The sequence below is a fragment of the Malus sylvestris genome, chromosome 8, assembly GCF_916048215.2.
Source record: "Malus sylvestris chromosome 8, drMalSylv7.2, whole genome shotgun sequence".
NCBI lineage: Eukaryota > Viridiplantae > Streptophyta > Magnoliopsida > Rosales > Rosaceae > Malus > Malus sylvestris.
In genome coordinates this window covers 27809745-27828400 of record NC_062267.1, presented here as the reverse complement: position 1 = coordinate 27828400, position 18656 = coordinate 27809745, and the positions used below count along the sequence as shown (strand labels likewise).

General features: G+C 36.0%; 1 protein-coding gene across 2 annotated transcripts; it reads right to left on the bottom strand.

The window, feature by feature from the left end:
• Positions 1–4203: 4203 nt before the first annotated feature.
• LOC126631026 (WAT1-related protein At1g25270-like) lies at positions 4204–6907 on the bottom strand. Of its 2 annotated transcripts, XM_050301185.1 has the most exons (7): positions 6604–6905; positions 6410–6472; positions 5816–5932; positions 5419–5680; positions 5136–5294; positions 4795–4946; positions 4204–4535 (listed from the first exon to the last, which is right to left on the bottom strand). In XM_050301185.1, the coding sequence occupies exons 1-7, from the start codon at positions 6795–6797 to the stop codon at positions 4304–4306; spliced, it is 1179 nt and encodes a 392-aa protein (XP_050157142.1). In that variant the 5' UTR covers positions 6798–6905; the 3' UTR covers positions 4204–4303. The 2 variants fall into 2 exon arrangements, with proteins under 2 accessions (XP_050157142.1, XP_050157143.1); XM_050301186.1 differs by lacking the exon at positions 6410–6472 and having other exon boundaries at positions 6604–6907.
• Positions 6908–18656: the final 11749 nt, after the last annotated feature.

Sequence of the window (18656 nt, the reverse complement as noted above, 5' to 3'; positions counted from 1 at the left end):
TTAATTATTTGTCCAATAAAACTATTTAATTATCAAGATAAAATATGAAAATCACTAATTAAAAAAAGAAAAAAAAAACGAATCATCACCATTTATTTCAAGAGTACATATAGAATTTTCTTTTTTTTTAGGAAAATGGTAAACTATTTTTTGTATATTTCGGTTACAAAGTACGTGGTTCGAAAAGTCGACTTCTCTATTTCCTTTTTTGATCTTGTTTACACTTTTATTTCCTTTCTTCATGTCACTTTTGTTCGTTCGTGAAATGAGATGAGATGTGGGAAATACCTACAGCCTTCCTCGAATTTTCATACGCAGCATTTTAGGTTTAAAGTTTAATTTTGTATTCATGCCTGAAAGTCCAACAACTAAACATTCCTGCAAACGAAGAAAACCAAAAACTAAAACTGCAGATAGTTATATAAATATACTATATGAAATATATACACACACACACACACACACACTACATGAAATATATACAGGGCCGGTCCAAAGATTTTTGAGGCCCGGGGCGACGTAAAAAAAAATGCCCTAACTTCATGTAAAAAAATTATTTATTTTCACACATAAGACATCGAAAAAATTATACTTAGAAAAACACTTTAAACTCAATAATTTAGAAACACAGAAAGACTAATTTATTTTGTATTGAGAGAGGGAAACAAAAAAACTGCGGGCTTACAAGTAGATAGATGATGAGTTTTGTTTTCCATTTGAACTTTGAATGTGTTTTTGAATAAATCGTGATGTGTTTTTTTCTTATTTACTAAACTTGTCAATACTGGACTAAAAAATAATGATGTTTTCGAATCTTTAATTAATATGTATTATTAATGAATGGGTACTAAATTAAACATTTTGATGACACGTCATATAATTTGCAAATTTGGTCTACGTATTATTCTTTGTTGAAGATTAGACTTGAATTAAAACGAATATTTAAAAATAACAACCCACATAGCTACTAGATAGTAACTAAAAATAAATTACCAACCAAACAAAAATTTGTAAAAATTGAAAAGAATAAACATGCATATAGCATTTCGAACTTAGGACCACTTGTTAATTTTAAACAACAAAAATCATTGTTTCTAATTAAACTTTTTGATCCTTTAACCAAATTTTCTAAATTTATACTCTTATAAAAAAAAAATTTGTAAAAAAAGGAAAGTAAATAAGCACACATGGTGTTTTGAACCCAATACCTCCTTATTATTTTCAAATGACAAACCACCACTTCTAGTTAAATTTATGTGTCTTTGAATCAAACTTTATAAATTTATACTCTTATAAAAACATATGTAAATATACCACCCTAATAATTTTGGTGCCCCTAATTTTTTTGGGCCCTGGACGGTTGCCCCTCCTGCACTGGGCCTGGGCCGGCCCTGAATATATATATATATACACACACACACCATGAAATATATATATATATATATATATATATATATATATATATATATATATATATAATGGGAAAATACCAGATCTACGAAGATCTAAGAGTGATGTTTTTCTTGTAAAACTGATAATGAGAAGGTAAAACCGATATATCAAGTGATATATAAAAGGGATGTTGTGGTTTATGTACGAATTCTAAGAAATTTTTTAGTTTAGGTGTCAATAAAAAAATCAACCAAAACAATTTTTGGCTTTTTATATTAGCATCCCACACAATGTTGAATGCACCCCACATTAAAATTTAATATTAATGACTTATTTACTCTATTATGCAATGACAATTTTGACCTTATTAGGTTTAAAAAATAATAAAATTTTTATAAATACACCCCAAATCACTTTTAAAGTATTATTTATCTCCTTCAACTATCAAAACCCCTCTCACCCTCCATTGTTGAATAAAACCCTAAGTAATGAAACTACAAACATGTGGATTGAGAAAAATTATTTTTGATGAATGGAACACGAAATCGGTGTTTCGAAAGCTTTGAAATCATTATTTTTGTTATTGAAAAACGTTCAAATGAACCTAAACATTTTTTCAAATCATTCAATTTGAAATCATTCGGCAAACTAACGTTCAGATGGTTTGAAATCATTTGGCAAAATTAAAAATGAGTCTTATAAGATTTGCTAAATGTGGGGTGTATAAAAAATGTGGGGTGTGTGTAGAAAATGTAAGGTGTATATTAAGAATGTTGGGTGTGAAGGTATTATGGGGAAGGAAGTGGGGTGTATTATGATAATTTTTAATTGAAAAAGTAAATGTGGAGTGTATTAAGTATGTGAGGTTTATTCAACAATTTATGGGGTGCTAATATGTAACATCCCACATCACCCAGGGAAGTGGATCCTCTAATCCCATTTCTACCTAGCACGAGGCCTTTTGGGAGCTCACTGGCTTCGGGTTCCGTAGGAACTCCAAAGTTAAGCGAGAAGGAGGCCAGAGCACTCCCATGATGGGTGACCCATTGGGAAGTTGCTCGTGAGTTCCCAAAAACAAAACCGTGAGGGAATGGTAAGCCCAAAGCTGACAATATCGTGCTACGGTGGTGGAGCGGGCCTGGGAAGTGGTCTGTCCTGGGCCGGGATGTGACAAAATGGTATCAGAGCCTAACCATAGCCGCGTGTGTGCCGACGAGGACGTCGGGCCCCTAAAGGGGGTGGATTGTAACATCCCACATCACCCAGGGAAGTGGATCCTCTAATCCCATCTCTACCTAGCACGAGGCCTTTTGGGAGCTCACTGGCTTCGGGTTTCGTAGGAACTCCGAAGTTAAGCGAGAAGGAGGCTAGGTCACTCCCATGATGGGTGACCCATTGGGAAGTTGCTCGTGAGTTCCTAAAAACAAAACCGTGAGGGAATGGTAAGCCCAAAGCGGATAATATCGTGCTACGGTGGTGGAGCGGGCCCGGAAAGTGATCCGCCCCGGGCGGGGATGTGACATAATATAATAAGCCTTTTAGAAATACTATTATAATGAAAATCTAGCCCGACTAGATTGGGCAGCCAGTTGGCCCTTTGGCCCTTTCAAATTTCGTGGGGCCCATGAGCCCTCTGGCCTAGCCCTCGGTTGGAGACGGTTTTCAGGCTATTTTCGGCCCTCTGGCCCTCTAGACCCTTCGGTTGGAGATGGCCTTAGTCATGCCACATTTTTTGACCAGCCCACTTTTTCTCGAGACAATTCGATTAGATTTTTTAGTGATCGACCGATTAATTATTCGGTCTAAATATCATTGTCCAACCGTGACTAAAAATATAAGTGATGAATTTTTGATAAATTCTCTAATTGTAATGTATATACACGTAAAATACAATAAAGTGATAAACACAACAAAGCATAATTGAAGATGAAAAAGTTGCACCTATTTTATTGTATGCACTAATTATGCTCTGAATTGATGTGATAATAAGGAGGTTGAACCCTTGTGTGATCCCAAGTGAGGAGGTTGTTTTAGTGACTTCCAGGATAATTTTTCATATTCAAGAAGTATGAGCTTTTCAGTTCAAATTTATTCACTTCTTTAATTTATTACCTATGACTTTGTCTTCGTTTTGGTGATGTTACGTTATCAAGTTAGTGATTTCTACTCCTAGTTTGATGTCTATCAGGGTCGAAATGTGTCAAATAGTTCGTCATGCCAACTTCTCCATATAAGTAAAGTTATGTGTTTTAATTAACATGGAACTGATGTAGTTTACATAATTTGCTACAACCGTACTAGAAAATCTTCTTGAACAATTAATAGACCAATATCGAATTCAAAGGAAGTAGAGGTGGAAGCTTTATAACACGTGTCTTGAACTGAATAGGAGGGCTTAGAGAAATTTTTGGTTATGACGGGAACACGGATGATATATCACGTGTTTTTATGCAAGTGGTGGAAAATTTGAATTTTTAAGTTATTAACCTTTTAACACACATAACCCACTATTTATATAGGGACATGTGGTGTACCATCTTGTATGACGGCCTGTTAAAGCATGATGGTGTGCAACCGCTTACAGGTCGGAATTCCTTGATGGGCATATCACTATTCGATTTTATCATTCCATCAAGCTTTTCTTGGTTCACGTATCAATCTTATATTTTGTCCTATCAAAATTTTCTAGTTTTGTTTGTAAAATTGTGAACAAAAATTATAGTTGTGTTGGCACGCTCGTGCAGTATATGGCCTGTTTATAAAACTAAGGCAATTTATAAGGAGTTAATAGCTAGGTTGGATTCATAAGGATAGCAGAATAGCACTTTTGTTTTTGTTGTTTATTAATCGATAGGTAAAATAGTACACAATTGGAGCCAGTATTCTTCCGATCCTCTTATTAAGTTTTAACTTAATGCTCAACGTTTTCTTTGAGTCCATTTATCGGAGGAGTTGAGATTGATAGATCATCGATATCGCAAGTAGCAGCACTGTTAACTGGAGATGTTAATGCAATGTCAATGGAATGGGACTGATCTTCAAGCGGTGGCTGTTGTGTCTGTTGAGTCATCATCTTCATCTCCTTGCTTTTACCCCACAGCACCATGTATAATCCACACACAATTAGAGTCCCTCCTAATATGCTGCAGTGCATAACAAAATACATACATATAGACATTAAAAATATAACTTCTCATGTAGTTTTGTATTATTTTCCTTTTATAATTTAACCAGAACAAGGATAATAAAATAATCAATAATCATATAAATATATGCGTGTCAGTTTTGTGAACCCTCACTTATGTGTCGTATATATATTGACATAGAAGTTCTATGCACTCTTCAATAAGGATTAGTGAGCATGTTGAAGAAACTTCCACAATTCGGGGTATAGCCACGTACCTTCCTAAATATAACTTTTCATTTAACAAGAAAGTCGCTGCTAGGGCTATCAGCAAAAGGCCAAGTGGGTTGAAAATTGACACAAACAGTGGCCCTCGCATTCGTACACACCATGCGGTTAGAGTCAGTACCAATCCAGTAGTAACGACTCCCTGCATCACAAAACACAGGTGTGGAATACAATTTAGTTGTCGGCTCAACCTAGCCTTGACAAACTGGTACATGCATGCATGCATGCATGGTGCGAAGAAATAAGTGCTTATAGCTGACAAAGTTAACGTGGCTTTTCACTTATTAAAAGATAGCAAGGAATATTGTAATGGGAGATTAGTCATATTTACCGAATACACAGCAGTAAAAAGTTTGATATCCCAGCCCAACTTCCACTGACTCCAATCCCTCTCCTTGCAAAGGGCAAAAGCCACAGACTGGATTGATGCCATGACAGACATCAGAGCCGTACTTGAGTATTGGCAAGGGTATTTCTTAGTCATTTTCGTCTGTATATATACCAAGTTTTATTAAAACACAAAATTAAACAAATCACATGCATTAATTTATGCATGCACGGCTACTATTATATAGATATACATAATATATACTAATTAATTAATAAATTTGAACCTGAAATATCAACCAGGATGCAAAGGAGGTGCTACTGCAAAGTGCCAAGAACGAGCCCAACGATTGAGTGCGAGTGTGTCTGTGCAATGAAGCAACGCGACTGTTTTCATGTGAATAGTTGCGTAAAAGATTAACGTGTGTTGACCAGATGCCAATATGTTTGCCTTTGTAGAAGGTGAAGAGCATTGTCCCTCCTATACACAAGAGTGTCCCCACAACTTTTGCCCTACCTGTATGTGTCCCAAGTGCTAACCTCTCAATTCTGAGATTTAATTTTTACCAAAATTTTCATTTTAGTCAAGTTAAATGAGTTTTTTCAGAAATAATTAATGATTGAGCCACATTCGAAAATCTAAAGTTGCGGTTTAATTACTTAATTACTTCTGTGTACAAGTACCTAAAACATAGTGCTATAATGAAGGTGATGACTGGAACAAGATTGCTGCAGGCTACGACATACGTTGCTGATGTTAAGGCTAAGCTCTCTATGTAAAAGTTTTGTGTCAATGTTGCCCTGCAAATAATTCAACATATATAAAGGCGTTAATTTGTACATTTGTTTAAAATAACAAAATAAAAATAAAAACTCAAGGGACAATAAAAAAAAGTAGATAATTGCAACAGAAGATGAAAACGAGAGTGTGAAAATCATTGCCCTATTTTTTCTTTGAATGTTTTGGTTAGTGCAAGCATGATCAGATGAGAAGTTACGATTGTGGGTGTTTGTAAAAAAACTTAAAAGCTAAGATTTTATAAAATTGGATTAAAAATGCATCTTTTTTTAAATACATTAGTTAATTAAAACACGTCAAAACTTAACTTTAATGCTAGAAATTCTTGTTTATTATCTCGGAGGTACTTATATATACAAGAGCAAAAAAAAAAAAAAAACATACTAGGAAATAAATCCAATAAAACGATTGAGATATCTGATTAATAAAGAAACATAAAGGAAAATCAATAACTTTTGAATGTGTTTTAGCATTCTTACCCCAATAATCCGGAGATAAAACCATGAACAAGGATATCTAATGTAAGTTTGGGTCTGCTCTTCCTGTTAGTTTATGAGTTAAATAAGCATGATCGTTAGCTAAATAAACGAGAGAGAAAGAAATGAGAGAGACAGAAAGAGAGAGACAGCGTTATCATATATCAATTTGGAAGAGATCATGATCGTTGATGAACCTTTCAAATGTAAGAGCAAGAGGAAGCATTAGGGCTGCAGAAAACAGGTTACGGTAGGCAATAAGGATGGTGAAATTCGTTCCAACCTCTGCTACTAGTTTGTAAAATATATTCATCACTACATATGCCGTCTGAACCACCAGCATCATCATCACTGGCTTCAACCCTTGCACTGCACTAGTACTACAACACATCTGTTTCTGCGGCCTGTCGTATGATCTCTCGATCTAAGATATCCAGCTAACCCACCAGAGTTTCAAATCCTGGCTATGTTTCCGAAAAGAGAGTAATTAGAGTCGTGAGAACAAGCTTGCTAACGCTCTGTTATAAGTGTGAATTAGCTGGCAGATGCCTCTGTCGAACCCACTTGTACGGCTGAGAGAACCATGCAAGGTGAACTCCTTCTCAAAGATTACGCGTGTATTGTACCGTTGGGTGACAACTATCTAGTTTTTAGTAGTTGCATGTTAAAGCCTTCCGTAGGTTCATGTGATGGACGAATTCTCAATTTGTCCATTTTCCGATCTTAACATTTGAAAAGGTTTTTCTTTTTTTTTTTCTGGTAAAACCACAAAGCCAATTTCACTCCAACATTGCTATAATAGGAAGTGATAATGATGTAGCTTTATTAAAAAGGAAAGAAAATACAATCTGTTAAGAGAGACATAAAACCTAACCACCATATATATAAAACAAAACCTCCAATAACCAATACAAAATATAAGAAGCCCAACAAAAGATAACCTATCTAAAGTGGTAGTGTGGAAACCCTACATAATGACGATGATAATATAGAAAAATGAAATCAGGAGGAGACTCCCACTGAACAAAACAAGTAAAAGAGGAACCATGATTTGCAAGGCATTTGAAAAGGTTTCTTTAAATTGTGTTTATTTAGTTTGAGAAAACCTTTCCAGACAAGTAATAATTTCAACACCCTTTGTTCAAATTTGGAAGGATGTATACTGCACTCAAAGTTCCATCTATAGGATTCAATTTAAACTAGTGAACGATAATAAATGGAAGCAAGTGATCATTTATCACAATGTGGAAAGGTGTTGCGTCCTTGCATGATGGCGTGGGTTCGAACCTTATCGGTGACTAATCTAACATCTAATCTAACAAAATCTATCGTTTGACAAAAAAAAAAAAAAACGATAATAAATGGAAATTGGGGTTTTTCTTTCTTTTTCACATTGTCTCTAGTGCGCATATAAAGATAGCTCTTGGAGTTTGATCTAGGAGACGTGCATAATCAGGTATATTGCGTATCGTGCTAAATGGTTTCCTTAATCTTGTTATTATGGATGACAATGGTGTGGTTTGGGGACGAAAATGCTATATCCATCCCGATAACTATGACAATTAACCATATCTATAACTGCAAATTAACCATCGGGGATTATCCATAACCATACCCACCAGGTACCAGATTCCCCATTAATGGTTAACGGTTATATCCGTCTTCGTCAATACCAAAAATGTATTAATTAGTTCAATTGACCATTATTTCGGGACGCGTACGAGCTACTATTTTACCGTATTCTCAAAGTACTCGACGATACAAACGCGTAGGAGCAAGTGGAATCAAATTTGGAGCTAGGACGAAGATTTTACGGATTTACGAACATGAAGGGCGATTTGGTAATTTCAATTGAGGAGATATTTTTGTGTCTTGTTTTGTGAGCCACATGGGGCCCACACACCACTCCTCCCTCACTCCCGTGTCCCCCATTTTTATGGGATTAACCTTCTCTCTCTGTCACTCTCATTCCTCTCTCTCTCTCTCTCTCTCTCTCTCTCTCTCTCTCTCTCTCTCTCTCTCTCTCTCTCTCTCTCTCTCTCTTTCTTTCTTTCAAACTCTCTTAGACTTTCATCTCTCTCACCTAAGTGAAGGAAAATTTTTTTCCTAGCTAAGAACAAGTAAGAACATTTGAATACATATGCAAATTATTAACACTTTAAAGTAGGCATGCATTAAAAAACAATTCATAAAACCCATGACTTTCAAAGCCTAGTGTATGGTGAACCAATAAACTCTTTAACAACATTAAAGAGAAGTAAAGATTTAGAGTTTCTTTACCCTTGAAGCTCATCCTTGTTTACACAAGGGATTCACCCAAGTGGAGGGCCTTCAAGTCACCTCCAAGCTCCTTGGATATTGCTTGTGATTTCCTTCTCCTTTTGTGCTCCTTTGGTCCTTGAGGATGTAAGGAAAAGATCTTCAAAAACACCAAAGATTTGGTGTCTCTAAGTCTGCACACCAAGGGTTAAGTGTGAAGATGAAATGGATGACTTAGGGAAGAAGAGATTGCTAGATTAATCTCCCTAAGTGGCCGGCCTCTTTGTAGAGAGAAAGAGAGAAAATGTTTCACCTCTTTGCCTCAAAGAAAACCCTAATTAGAAAATAGCTATAAAGTTGCTTTTATAACATTTTTCCTTGGTGAGTGGCAAACTTGCAATTAAGCAAACTTTCACCATCTCCTCACCATGGCCGGCCTATATGTTGTGATTGGGCTTATTGCCCATTTTGTTTTAGTTGTCATACAACTTAAACATAATGGGCCTTATGGACCAAAACTCTTTTGGGCCCCGAAACCCAAAACCAACTTAAAAGCCCAATACGAACCTTTCGTATAATTAATTAACTAATTAATTAATCTTGACCATTCTTCAATTAAACCATTTAATTGCATATCCATTTCATTTAATTTCTTCACTATCGCCCTTACTCGGTGTACGATCCATTAGGTTCCAATTAGCGAGGTAGTGGGCGATTGTTACTCTTAACGATCGATTGTGAATTGAAACCACATTTCAATTCTCCCTTTATGATTAGTGTTTGCTAGTCATTAGGGCTTCCACAAACCATGAGTGACACCTAGCAGTATGTCATGGTTACCCAAGCTAAGTAGAATTGGTTGGAGAACCTATCCAGTTACAACTACAATGCAATACGGTCATTCTCTAATACAATACTCTTAATCACATTGTTTGAGTGATAGTTTGTTTCATGTCTACTATCCAATGTGATACATATCTATATGATTCCCGTGAATATGATTTGGAACAAACTTCCTAAGTCATATTCATATGCTTTGGCCAAAGACTTTAGAATCATATCTTAGAGTATACTCCTTCCACCATGGAATTAGAGATCCCTTGTTGTGCATTCATATGCCTACATGACTAGATAGCTTGACCCCAACAATGCCGTGGACACTCCGATGGAATGCCGTTGACATGATCAAAGATCAAGGATCTAACCATTAGACATCTATGATGCCTCAGGTCAAATGACTACTTTGCATATTGCAACTTTCGAGTTCTTACATGACATGTATGTTTGAACTCTCTTTCGATCGTTGTTCAGTGTACTCGATTACTCTTTCGAGCACCTATGTGTTTGTCTTAGTGTCCAACACCAAATGACTTGAGACTAGTCATACTCACGCTTGAGTCAACATAACACATACTAACCTTAACGGATTGTCAATACCCAATTGGCAATCCTATGGCTAGGAACGTTTTAGGAATGAACATAAGAGAATGGTCTCGATAATCTAACTCACTTAGATCACTTGTCTCTTAGATCAAATACATCCCTTGGATTCGCTTATTACTTAAACACATGATACAATAAATAGTGATTAACAATAAGCTTTGCCTTTCATTAAACATATAAAAGTTTAATACATTAAGTATTCCAAAAAGCTATTACATCAAATGAGTGGCTTTGTGGGCATACTTCCAACACTAAGGCCATCTCCAACCGAGGGCTGGTCAGAGGGCTCGTTTTAGCCCTCTGTCTCTCCAAAATATTAATATTTTAATGAACAGTACATGGTCATAGTTGCCTCTGTCTCCAACCGAGGGCCAAAGGGTCATATGGCTCGTTTTAGCCTTGTCACAAAAAATCGTCTCCAACCGAGGGCCAGACATAATTTATTATTTAAATTTCAAAACAACAACTTAAATTTAAAAACAACAACTTAAATTTAAAAACAACAACTTAAATTTAAAAACTACAACTTAAATTTGAAATAGAATGAAGTGAGATAGTATGCAAGGGTGAAAATTATGTGAGAAATGGTGTAGGAATAACTTAGGTATTTATAGAAAAAAAAAAGGTTTCAATTCATAACAAAAAATAAATAAATAAATGTAAGGCAACGGCTAGCTGCAGTCAGCTAGCCGCTGTATTCAAAATTTTAAACTATTCATGTCGGTTATAACCGACACGATTGCAATTCAAATTACTATTCATGTTGGTTATAACCGACATGATTCCGTCGAGTCAAACTGATTCCTGCGATGCCATTTATATTCAAATTACTATTCTTGTCAGTTATATTAGATAGGAAATCTGGCACTTTTACACAAAATTCTGGCTAGCTTGGGGCTGGCTGGCTGGGTGGAAGGGGCCAGCCCTTTGACCCTTTCAGATTTCGTTGGGTCCATGAGCCCTCTGGCCTAGCCCTATGTTAGAGATGGTTTTCGGGCTATTTTTGGTCCTCTGGCCCTTTAGACTCTTCGGTTGGAGATGACCTAACACTCTCTTCTTCTGCTTCTCCCTCATTTATCAGTTTTGGTAGAGATAATGAAACACAACCACTCGCCCACTCCGGCGAGATCCCCTATCATAGAACAACCACCGCCTACTGCCATGAAATCCATCCCTCATTTCTTTCTCTCTTTATTCCAGACTCTTTCTTCCCTGTAAACCAAATAACTCTCATTCTCTAATCCATGTGCACTGCACATAAGGTGCAGCAACATAGGCCATCACAACCTACCATCAACCCAGGTGAGTCACCTTTGCAAACCGTGACCACCATCACCACTCGCATATCTCCCTGGCAAACCACGGATAACCACCACCTTCACCTTCCCTTTACAAAAACATTAGGAGTTGAGACCACATCTGGACCTTGTCTACCTCATTGCACGGCAACAGCTTGGCCGAGCCTAACCACCACCATTTTCCCAGGTGAGTTAACTCGGAACCCGTTAAGACTGAGGTGAGCTTGACTTGATTTGGAATTTTCTGGGTTTCTAATGACATTATCTTGATATTTGAGTGGTTTTTGAGTTGAAAACTGAGGGTTTTAACTGCTTATGTCTGTTCTTAAATTTCCATTTTTCAGCGAGGAATCCGGCAATGACCGAGGAAACCAATGGTACTATTCGAATCATTGTGTGAAGTTTTGGTTAGTTGTAGTCTGAGACCACTCTATTCCTAGATTTCGGACGATTGCAGCGGCAACTGGCCGGAGAAGAAGTAGAGAAAAAAGAAGAGGAAACCCAGACCCTCGACCCAGATCTGGATCCAAACCCAGGATCTGGCCCGGCCTAGTTTTAAATAGGTGGAATATTCTCTGGAATATTCCTTGTGTTGACTTTTTCGAATTTTCCTTGAAAACCCTCATAGGCTAATTTCGACGCCCTGAGTCCGTTTTTGACATCCATTTAGTGAAATACTAAAGTTTTAACATAATTGACCATCGGAACGTCTCGGTTGACTTTTAGGGTTGACCGTTAACTTTTCATTGACCTTTTACAAAAATTTCCTAGATCCCTTCTTAGCATATTTCGACGCACTGATTCTAAATTCACACTCCATTTTCCTAAATTCAATCGTTTAAGTTGAGTTTTGCTAACGAGTCCCAATATTATGCTTAAGTGCAATTACTATCGGAGGCGCTTGCTATGACATCGCAAATATCTGTGAGTGAGTCTTTTCTTTTATACAGTATATAAATATACTTGTTAGTTTCCATTTATACATTTCATAAAGAGTTTTCTACAATACGCCTAGTATAGCGTGACGTTTATAAGACTTAGCACATTGATAGAAATTATGACATTATGCTACAAATGCACATGTATGCGTATTATTATTGATGCCTTAATTAAGTTTACGGTTATGAATATTATTATGTGGACTAGAATTAGTGAATCATTATGGCAATCTTATATTTATGTAGTCTGTTCATCATTGCTGCACCTGGTGTTAGTGCTCGCCCATGGCTAGAGCCAGTCTTTCATGTGTATATTCACATCCGCACCGCACGTTCGCCTTGGATCCAAGTAGATGCCAGTCCTGTCGTACATGTTGTATTAGGCAACTCTGACTCGTATGTGACCATGCATAGTGCTAGTTTTCACGTGATTGTAGCACTAGAGCTTATATTATGATTACACCCAGTCCTGTCATACAAATCGCATTAGGCAACTTCGACTCGTGTGCTAACATAGGTTGATAAGCATCAGTTCAGTCGTACATGTCGTATTAGGCGTCTCTGACTTGTGTGCTAGAATAGATTGATGAGCAATCGATATGTTACATTTTCTTATGCGAGATTATGTGATTTTGGATATCATGTGCTATTTACAATATATGGTACCGTATTGAATTCTTGAGATATTGCAGATTACGGTAAGTATTTTCTTACCATACATAGTATGTATATTTTGAAAACTATACTTGTTTTACAGTGATGGGTTATTATGTTTTCAAAAGGTTTGACTAAACTTTATTTTCAGGCCCACTCACCCTTGTTTATCGCCCTTCCAAGTGCAGCCAAGCTTTCGTATTGACGATAATTCTTGGCCAATCTTAGTACTAGAGATTACCTACAATGGTATAATTCTCAATTCCCTCTACTGTACTTTACTTATGCTTTGACATCATGTGTGAATTGGGTTCATTCCTACTCGCAAGTGCACTCTCACATTTAGGCACACTTTGGTTTAAATTTACTCACTTTTCCACATCACTACACTTTCTGGCTTTGTCACCCTCCTGGTGACAGCCATCACAGTTTGATTCGGAGTCCAGGTGGACATTCCAGGTCGAGGTGTGTCAATAACCGAATAATATTTTCGGTTTTTCACCATATCCGAAATATAACCGAATTTTCATCCCTAAATCCATTCCATTTAGGCGGTTATCCATGGTTATCGGGTTTAACGATTTGAATTGTCATCCCTACTTGTTATCTAATGTCTTATGAAAGAAAGGGTAATGTTAGGGAGACTAAATTTTTTAAATCAAATTTGTAAACCAAGTGATGTAGTTTTAGATGATTAGACTATTAGTTACGTGTCAATTAACGTGGTTGTTTCTTATTGGTGACCTATGATTTGGTTTAAAATTTTAACCTCCTTAGCATTATCCTAAAAGTAATTCAGAAAGTATAATGCGATCAATGCATAGAGAGAGAGAGAGAGAGAAGTGGCCGTTACAGCTAGGTGGAAAGCTAGTATTTATAGTTTGTGTTTACCTAATTGCTTGGTATAAGGATACGAGAGAATGATTATGAGATAAACAAATTTGTAAAGGGATTTATTTATTTTTTCATTCATTTGTTGTTAGTAAATACTTGAATAAAAATGATACACATTACTTGGCAATTTATTGGCCAAAATAAATGTGTTCGAGTGGAATGCACTCAAACTAAAAAATGATCAACTGACAATAGGCAAACAACTAACAATATTGATAGGTTCCAGAATCAAGGTTTGGGGGATGTCATTGTTACTTTAAAATTGTCATTCTAGAGTCTAGACTCCTCCGTATGTATTTTCTCTCATGTTTTCATAAATACGAAGGGTAAATATTCTGCAAAATATATTTTTTTTAAACGTTAATAACAGTCTTAAAAGTTTCCTCAGTCCAAAATTAAAGTTAACTAAACATTGTAAAGTTAACTAGACATTGTTTTTAAAGTTCTCTCATGTTTTCATAAATATAAAAAGTAACCGCTGCTTACTTTATATTATTTAAACTGACAAATAAACGTTCTAGCTAGAAGTGCAAGTTGAATGGTGTTTTCGATTCCAACAATAAAACTTTCGAATTCAAATTTGAAAATTCCAAATCTGAATAGTTTCCAAAACATTGGAATGAAAGTTGGAATGCATGTAGAGATTCCGAGAATTCCGAATTTTAAAATTCCAATTTTATAGTTATTTACTCAAAGTATATATTTGTAATCAACTTTTTATTTTATTGTTAGCTCTAAATACATTTTGTTCATTATTTTTATATGAAACAGCCACACTGCCTAATCAACTCATTTAAACACACTACAACAATAAAATACACTTAAGCTTCATTTTGCTTTATGTCCATTTTCTGTAGTTGGGTTGTTAATCAATTGTAACTTTGGACTTTCATTTTTATATGCTCTAGCTCTTCTTCTGGTATCGGCACGAAGCCATTTCTTGAGTTCTGTAGTTTGATATCTGGGTTGAATTCTTACTGCGATTGGAGGTGTTGAATTTGGCATTTGTTTTCTTGGTTGAAGATTCTTGAAGTTTTGTGATAAAGATTCTTGAAATTGGTAGTTGTTCAGTGTACACATAATGTCATCATCATATGTGCAAGTAGAGAGCCTTTTAGGCATGTTGACAATAAAATTGAATGATAAGAATTTAGTGAAGTGGGTATTTCAGTTTACTTCTGTTCTCAAAGGGTATAAATTGTTTAGTCATTTTGATGGATCTATTCCATGTCCACCAAAGTATGTAGTCAGTGCGGATCAAGGAGTCACCAATACAATTTCTGATGCATTCTTGGAGTGGGAGTTTGTGTATCTTCCTCTTCTAAGTTTGTTAATTGCCACTTTGTCTGATAAGTCAATTGAGTATGTTTTAGGCTCTAGAACTGCAAATGAAGTTTGGATCAATTTACAAGATCGATATACATCTGCATCTAAAGCTCGAATTAATACCCTTAAGACATAATTTCAGACCATGCAAAAAGGAGCAAGTTCAATTGATCACTACTTGTCTCGTCTTAGGAATATCAAAGATCAATTAATAGCAGTTGGGGAAATGGTTAGTGATAATGATTTTATTGTTGCAACATTGTATGGTTTACCAAGAGAATATTCTGTTATAAGAACTGTCATTTTTATACGAGATACACATATGACATTAAGAGAGTTTAGAGAACAGCTATTGTGTGTAGAAAGAGAAGCTGATTCTGTTATTCACAATCTATCTCCAAATATTGTTGGTTTGTATATGCAAGGGAATGCTGGTTCAAGCTTTTATTCTTTAGTGCCTTAAGGATCATCTAGTAACTCTAATAATGTACCTTTTACCATTGTAGGCACTCTAATACAAATACCAAATGCAAGTTCCAATTTTGGAGGACATTATAGTCCAGGAGCATCATCTTCAAATTCTGCACAGATACCATATCCTATTCCTGGTCCAATACATATACCTTTTTCACAATCTCAAGCTACAATGATGTTTCCCTCTGCTTATCATTTTCCACAGTCTTAAGGTCCAGCGTATCATGAGGGTGCAAATGCCTATGGCTTTGTTGGGACAACTAATACTCCACAACAATTCAATAATAATGGTCCTTGACCTAACTATAGCTCTAAGACTACTGGGAATGGCACTTATAGACCTCCACACTATGGAAACAATAGAGGTGGCAATTCTAGAGGCAAATCAAATGAAGGAAGCTAGCAGTCTTGGTTTGGTAATACTGAGACAAAGTCTAACATAGTGCTTGAGTGTTAGATTTGTTTCAAAAGAAGGCATACATCACCTAATTGCTGGAAGAGGTCTACTCAACCAAGTTCAGTGGGACAAGTCATGGAATGTTAGATTTGTGGCAAGAAAGGGCATAGTGCACTAGATTGCTATCACAAAAATAATTTTGCTTATCAAAGGACACCACATGCTCATACTCTCACAACAATGCAAGCTCAAGCTCCACCAATAGTATTGCCCAATGATTCTTGGATTATAGACACTGGAGCTTCACATCAATGACTGCAGATATTGATTCTCTGCAACAAGTTACTCCATATGCAAGAAATGACAAGATTACAATTGGCAATGGTGAAGGTTTGTCAATCAAACACATTGGTTCTACACATTTAAACACATTGCCTTACTCTTTGATCTTGAGAAATGTCTTACATGTGCTAACTATAGTTGTGAATTTACTTTCTGTCAAACAATTGTGCAAAGACAACTTTTGTTGGTTCATATGTGATGATATGAATTTTTATATGTAGGACAAGGTAACCAAAGCTGTCATATACCAAGGAAGGAGTGAGGATGGTAAGTTGTTTCGGATTCCCTTAAAGTTGTTTCCAAGGTTGTTGTCTCCATCAATTCAAAACTTAGTAGCATTACTTGGACATAAAGTGAAGTCTACAGTTTGGCACCAAAGGCTTGGACATCCCAGCAATGAAGTGCTTTTAGAGATGATGAAGCAGTCAAATATAGTTCATACAATGAATATCAATAAGCATGTATGTTCATTATGTATTTCTGGAAAAATGTCAAGACAGGTGTTTCCAGATAGGATAAATACATGTACTTTTCCATTTCAAAAGGTTCACTTAGATCTCTGGGGTCCTTCACCAACTTGGTTTATAGAAGGATACGGATACTATGTTAGTTTTGTTGATGAGTTTACAAGGCATGTATGTATATTTCCTTTAATCAATAAATCAGAAGCTTTTGGTGTATTTCATAATTTTTTCAGCTTTATTGTTAATCAGTTTAATGTCATAATCAAATGTTTGCAAATTGATGGAGGTGGAGAGTTCATGAGTAAACAATTTGATGATTTCTTGAAACATAAAGGTGTAGTTCATAAGATTTCATGTCATAGAGACTGCAATTACTTTGATGACCATTGCTCATTTGCCTCAGAATTTATGGTTTCATGCTTGTGCACACTTTGTGTTTCTTATAAATCGAATGCCAAGTAAAATATTACAGATGAAATCACCTTATCAGTTGTTTGGTACAAACCCCCAATTGAAAGATATTAAGATATTTGGGATAGGAGTGTATCCATATATCAGGCCCTACAATGAGAACAAATTGCAACTAAGGGCTGTTCAATGTGTGTTTCTTGGTTATGCAGAGGGTTATCAGCAAGTGTTATGTTTTCATATGCAATCTCATAAACTGGTTATATCTAGGCATGTTATACATGATGAGAATGTATTTTTTTACAAATTTACAGGTGGTGATACCAAGCTTCAGCCTTCAGGTGACTCTCAAAGAGACCGTTCTTTGAATGCTCCAATTATTATTACACTTCTAGTGCAATCTAGTTATGGTAATTTAGATAGCATAAATGTGGAATATGAATCAGTAAGTGTGAGTTCTACACGTTTAGCAAGTACTTGTGCTAATGAGACCAGTACAAGTACAATTGGGACAAGCAACATTTCAACAACAACACCATCATAGTCAATTGAAACAACTCACTCATATCCTCCACACACAGCTTTGATGTTACCTATCCACAATCCTGCACAATTAGAGGTAATTCTTCGTCTAATCTCATCTGATGTACTTGAGCATATTCAATCTGATAATTCTATTTCAAGGATGCAAACTAGGTTTCAAACAGGAGCTATTCCAAGAAAAGACTATTCAGCCTTTATAGCTAGCCTCCCTCAAATATCAACTTTATAGATTGATGAACAAGACAAATATTGTACCGGAGGGTTCTCATTTGTGGCTCAAATAAGTGATTTAGCAGAATGAACAACATTTCAAAGTGCAGCAACGAATGTCAATTGGCAACAAGCAATGCAAGAGGAGTTTGATGCATTGAAAGGTCAAGGCACATGGCAGCTAGTCCCTCCACCTACACACAGAGCTATCATTGGTAGTAAATGGGTTTACAAGTTGAAAAAGAATCTTAATGGCTCCATTTCAAGGTATAAGCTAGATTAGTGGCTCAAGGGTATAATCAAGAACATGGTTTAGATTATTTTGAGACATTCAGTCCTGTTGTGAGATATACCACAGTTAGGTTAATCATTTCCCTTGCAGCTTATTTTAAATGGGAATTAAGACATTTAGATGTCAAGAATGCATTCTTGCATGGTGAACTGGAGGAAGAGGTTTATATGAAACAACCATAAGGCTTTGTGGGCTCTACACATCTTGAATATGTATGCAAGTTGGTGAAATATTTGTATGGACTAAAACAGGCCCCAAGATCCTGGAATGCCAAATTCACAGGATATTTGCCTGCAATAGGATTCTAA

Bases quoted from the DNA above. Each gene is read 5' to 3' on its own strand.
- LOC126631026 (XM_050301185.1), bottom strand. From the start codon at position 6,797: ATGTGTTGTAGTACTAGTGCAGTGCAAGGGTTGAAGCCAGTGATGATG. The intron at 5,295-5,418 runs GTTCAAATTTAT...GTATATATACAG, and splicing joins CATCCTGGTTGATATTTCAG to ACGAAAATGACTAAGAAATA. The intron at 4,536-4,794 runs GTACGTGGCTAT...TATGCACTGCAG, and splicing joins GAAAAGTTATATTTAGGAAG to CATATTAGGAGGGACTCTAA.